General features: G+C 42.2%; 1 protein-coding gene across 1 annotated transcript; it reads right to left on the bottom strand.

Annotated features, from left to right (window-relative positions):
- Positions 1-3,873: 3,873 nt before the first annotated feature.
- On the bottom strand, positions 3,874-4,221 carry LOC102430276 (glutaredoxin-2, mitochondrial-like). Its single transcript, XM_014453221.2, has one exon. It carries the CDS (start codon positions 4,216-4,218, stop codon positions 3,874-3,876), a length of 345 nt encoding a protein of 114 aa, XP_014308707.1. The 5' UTR covers positions 4,219-4,221.
- Positions 4,222-4,527: the final 306 nt, after the last annotated feature.

Raw genomic sequence — 4,527 nt, 5'->3', positions numbered from 1 at the left:
TTTTTTTTTTTTTATGTATTTGGGTGCTCCTGTATTGGGTGCGTATATGTTTACCAGAGTTATTTCTTCTTGTTGGATTGCTCCCTTTAGTATTATGAAGTGGTCTTCCTTATCTCTTTTAATGTCCTTCACTTTGAGATCTAATTTGTCAGATATAAGTACAGTGGGGCCTTGACTTATGAGTGTCCAGACTAACGAGTTTTTTTAGCTTGTTTGGAGGTTCTAGCAGGGGAGCGCAGCTACTCGTATACCCTTGACCGAAGACCGGTCCTCTCCTCGGGGGGGAAGGTCGTCCTCTTCGACTGAGCGCGCAGCTTCGGGAGGGACGCACATGGATCGGTGAGGGAGGAAGGGGACACCTGCCTAGCCAGCCAGATCAGCCGAATCAACCCTGGCGATCAATGGGGTGACAGATGTCGCAGCCAGATCGCCCTCACATCCATAACGAGTTTTTTGAGATACCAGCTGTCTCTTGGCTGATTTTTTGCATTGAGTTGACAGAGTAATTTGAGTTAATGAGCTCCTTAACGAGCTCGGTCTCGGAACGAATTAAACTCGTAAGTCAAGGCCCCACTGTATTGCTACCTCAGCTTTTGTTTCATTTCTATTTGCCTGAAAAACCTTTTTGCATTCCTTCACCATCAGTCTGTGTGTGTCTTTTTTTCTGAGGTGGGTTTCCTGTAGACAGCAGATACATGGGTCATGTTTTCTTATCCACTCAGTTACCCTATGTCTTTTGATTAGGGCATTTAATCCATTTACATTTAAAGTTATTATTGATAGATATTTGTTTGTGGCCATTTTTATTCTTTACCCATGTGTTCCTTCTTTGTTTCCTATTTTTTCTTTTTACAACAGACTCTTTAGCATTTCTTGTGTTGCTAGTTTGGTGGTAATAAACTCCCTTAGTCCTTTTTTGTCTGTGAAGCTCCTGATTTTACCCTCAATTTTGATTGATAGCCTTGCTGGGTACAGTATTCTTGGATTCAGACCCTTGCTTTGCATGACTTTGTATATTTCATTCCATTCTCTTCTTGCCTGATGTGTTTCTGTTGAGAAATCCGTTGCTAGTCTGATGGGGGATCCTTTGTAGGTAACTTTCTGTCTCTCTCTGGCCACTTTTAAGATTCTTACTTTGTCGTTGGTGTTTGCCAATCTCACCTAATAATAGGCAAACATGTAAATTGACCATACCTTTGCTACGCTAACCAACCAATTATGAGAGTATGCAAATTAACCTAACAAAGATGGTGGTTTATTTGCATATGTAGGTTCCAAGTGGCGGAGCGAAGCCTGACAGCCCGGGGGCCGGAGCAGTGCCGCCGGCCCCGGGGCCGTGAGGCTTCGCTGCGCTGCCGGCCAGAGCCTATACAGAGCGAAGGCCTGGGTGCCGGGTGCCAGAGGAAAACCCGTGCCAGCAGCCAGGGGAAAGGAAGGCCTATTGCATGAATCTCTTCGTGCAACAGGCCTCTAGTTTAATTATAATGTGCCTTGGCATCGGTCTTTTTGGTTTCATTTTGTTTGGGACTCTGTGAGCTTCTTGGATTTGTGTGAGTTTTTTCTTCCCTATATCAGGGAAGTTTTCTGTCATTATTTCTTCAAACAGGTTTTCTATTCCTTGCTCAGTTTCCTCTCCTTCTGGCACTCCTATTATGCAGATATTGTTTTGCTTCGTGTTGTCCCAAAGTTCTCTTAGGCTCTCCTCCTGCTTTTTAATTTTTTTTTCTAGAAGCTTCTCTGCTTGGGTATTTTTTCCTACCTTGTCTTCAGGCTCATGATGCTGTCCTCTACTTCTTCTGGTCTACTGTTGATGCTTTCTATTGAGTTCTTTATAGCAGTGATGTCGTTTTTCATTTCTTCTTGGTTCTTCATTTCCTCTTGGTTCTTACACATATTGTTGAATTTGTCTTCCATTCTTTTCATCCACCTTATGACCATTTCTGTGAATTCTTTCTCTGACAGGTTGCTTGCCTCCATTTTGTTTACTTCCTTTTCTGGTGATGCCTGCTTTTCTTTCATATGTGGGCTGTTTCTTTTTCTCCCCATGATCTCTCTTCTCCGGGTGTCTGGTTATGTAGTTCTCTCTCTCCTTATCCCAGGCGAAATCTGACCTTTTTGTGATGGGGTGCAGAGCTCCTTCGAATCCACATGCTCGCGCCGCTTGGGGACTGGTGTCCCTGGGTTCGCAGCTGTTTGCTGGGTGCCGTTGTTGTAGATTCATGGGATTTTCAGGCTTCCGACAACATCCACTCTCCCCCACTATCTTGCAGTCTGCCTTCCGGTTGGCAGCCATCTTCCTTCTCTGAAGCTCAAGTTTTTATTTCCTCTTACCTGCACTACTGGGGCTTTGGGGATCTCTGTGGGGCAGTGTTATCTTGGCCTTGGAAAATGCCAGGTATTCCCTGAGGAGGTGGGCGACCCCTTAATTACCTGGTTATCTTGTTCTTGGGTATAGGTCTCCTGGACTGTGTATTCATGGCACTGCCTTTCTGGCCATAATCTGCCAGCAGAGCTGCTCTGAATGTTGACCCAGTTGCTTCTACCAGGCTCTGCTGCACAGGTGAGAGAAGCAGGCTTGCACGTTTGCAGCTCTGTTATTTCTAGTGGCTTTAGCTCCATTGAGTACAGACCACTTAGGCTAGAAAGTTGTTTTCTGACTTTTCACAATTTTCTGAGGGTGGCTTTTACTACTGAGCAGACCACAAAAGAATGGAAGGGGGACAGGTTCCCTCATTTGAAAATTTCTTTGTCTGGTGATGGTAGTTTGTGACATGCTGTCACCCTATGCATCACTTCTCTGCCCCTTACCCTGGGCTCAGCCTCAATGTATGCCTGCCACCCAGGCCCCATTCCTGTCTCTGCCCCTCCCATTTGCCCAGTGGGGGTTGCACCCTGACCTTTCACTGCTATCACATTTGCTATAGTGAGCACCATACTGTGATTCCCATCCCTGTCCTTTCCCCCATCCCATCTGCCTTGTTCACTTTGATATGCCCACCTTCAGATGTCTCAATGCACAGATCTCTCAGACATATGTGTGTGTTGAGCAGGGAATGCACTGTTGAGTTATAGCTGTCCAACTTGTAACTTTAAAGGGAGCGATATGAAGGTCCTCTCACACTGCCATGATGCTGATGTCACTCTGGGTTTATGTAAAACATAAACCAGACTTCTTTACCATGATATTATTTTTTTTTAAAGTCCTATGGGATTTTTTTCCTAGTGCTTTCTGGTTTCAATTTATTTTTCATATTTAAATCTTTAATTTGCCTGAACATTATTTTGGTATCACATGTAAGATAGCAATCCAACTTCATTGTTTTAACAAATTATTGTCTAGTTGTTTGCTAATGAATAATTCATCTTTTCTCCACTAATCTGAAATACTATATTCCTGCACTTATTTTGGCCTGTTTTTGGGTACTTTATTCTGCTTTTCTAATCTATATATTCATAATCCATATTATAACTACATAATTTTTTCAATGTCAAATAGTGCCTAGTTCTCATTGATAAAATTCTTGGCTATGTTTGTTTTTTACAATAATTTAAAAAATTAATTTATTTAGTACAAACTATCATGTTGGTATTTTTGGGTCATGTTAAATGGATATTTGGATTTAGGGAAAAGATATATTTTTTTGTTCAAGTCTCTATTTTTATCTGTCAGTGACATTCCAGTCTTAGAAGTTTCTTATTTATTATATTTCTGGTATTTTTTATTACTTTCACAAATGGTAACTTTTATTTCATTATGGTTTTTTTTGAGGTTTCCACAGTGATTTATTGTTCATTATTTTAATGTTTTCATGACGATTGTTCACATAGTGAGACATCCTCAAACACTGTCGCCAAAATGCTTCTTGCTTTTTTTCAAATAACACTGATGAACCAGTGGAAGCAGTTTCCCTTCTGGTGAAGCCTGTGGGTGTCGGTGGCACCTCCAATAAAAGTCCCATTGACAAATATTCTTGGCACGGTTCTCTCGCCAGTCATCTTGGCAAGCGCGTCTTGAAACTGGCTTCCATACTCAAGCAGGTCCAGTTCCACCGCTTTGTAGTTTATGTTCATGTTGTGAAAAAGCTTCTTTGCCATGTTGCAGTAGGAACAAGATGTCCTTGAGTAAATCACCACACAGTTGTCAGAAATGGTTTCCTGGATCTGATTCAAGGGAGCAGCTGCCGGCTTCCCCCAAGTAGACGACGTGCTGTTGCCCATCCTCGAGGCTGCCCCCGCCGAGCCGACCCGCCAAGCCACTCCCGCTCCAGGCGAGCAGCGTCCCGGCAAGGACCGTGCAGCGCCAGATCATGGTCGGAGAGCCTCATCATGTTCTTTAAAATGTACTTATTATAGAAATTTATACTCAGCCATTTTTAGCTATTGTTTGTAATAACTTTAGATCAGCTGTTAGATTTCCTAGTAAAATAACAATATCATCTGCAAATAATAATTATTTTATTTTCAATTTTCCAATTTTAATTTCTTTTTTATTCTCTAATTGAATTGCTAGTATCTGTAGAACAATTC

The sequence above is a fragment of the Myotis lucifugus genome, unplaced genomic scaffold (genome assembly GCF_000147115.1).
Source record: "Myotis lucifugus unplaced genomic scaffold, Myoluc2.0 scaffold_21, whole genome shotgun sequence".
Lineage (NCBI taxonomy): Eukaryota > Metazoa > Chordata > Mammalia > Chiroptera > Vespertilionidae > Myotis > Myotis lucifugus.
The sequence above is the reverse complement of the archived record's forward strand: the minus strand, read 5'-3'. Positions and strand labels throughout refer to the sequence as shown.

Bases quoted from the DNA above. Each gene is read 5' to 3' on its own strand.
- LOC102430276 (XM_014453221.2), bottom strand. From the start codon at position 4,218: ATGGGCAACAGCACGTCGTCTACTTGGGGGAAGCCGGCAGCTGCTCCC.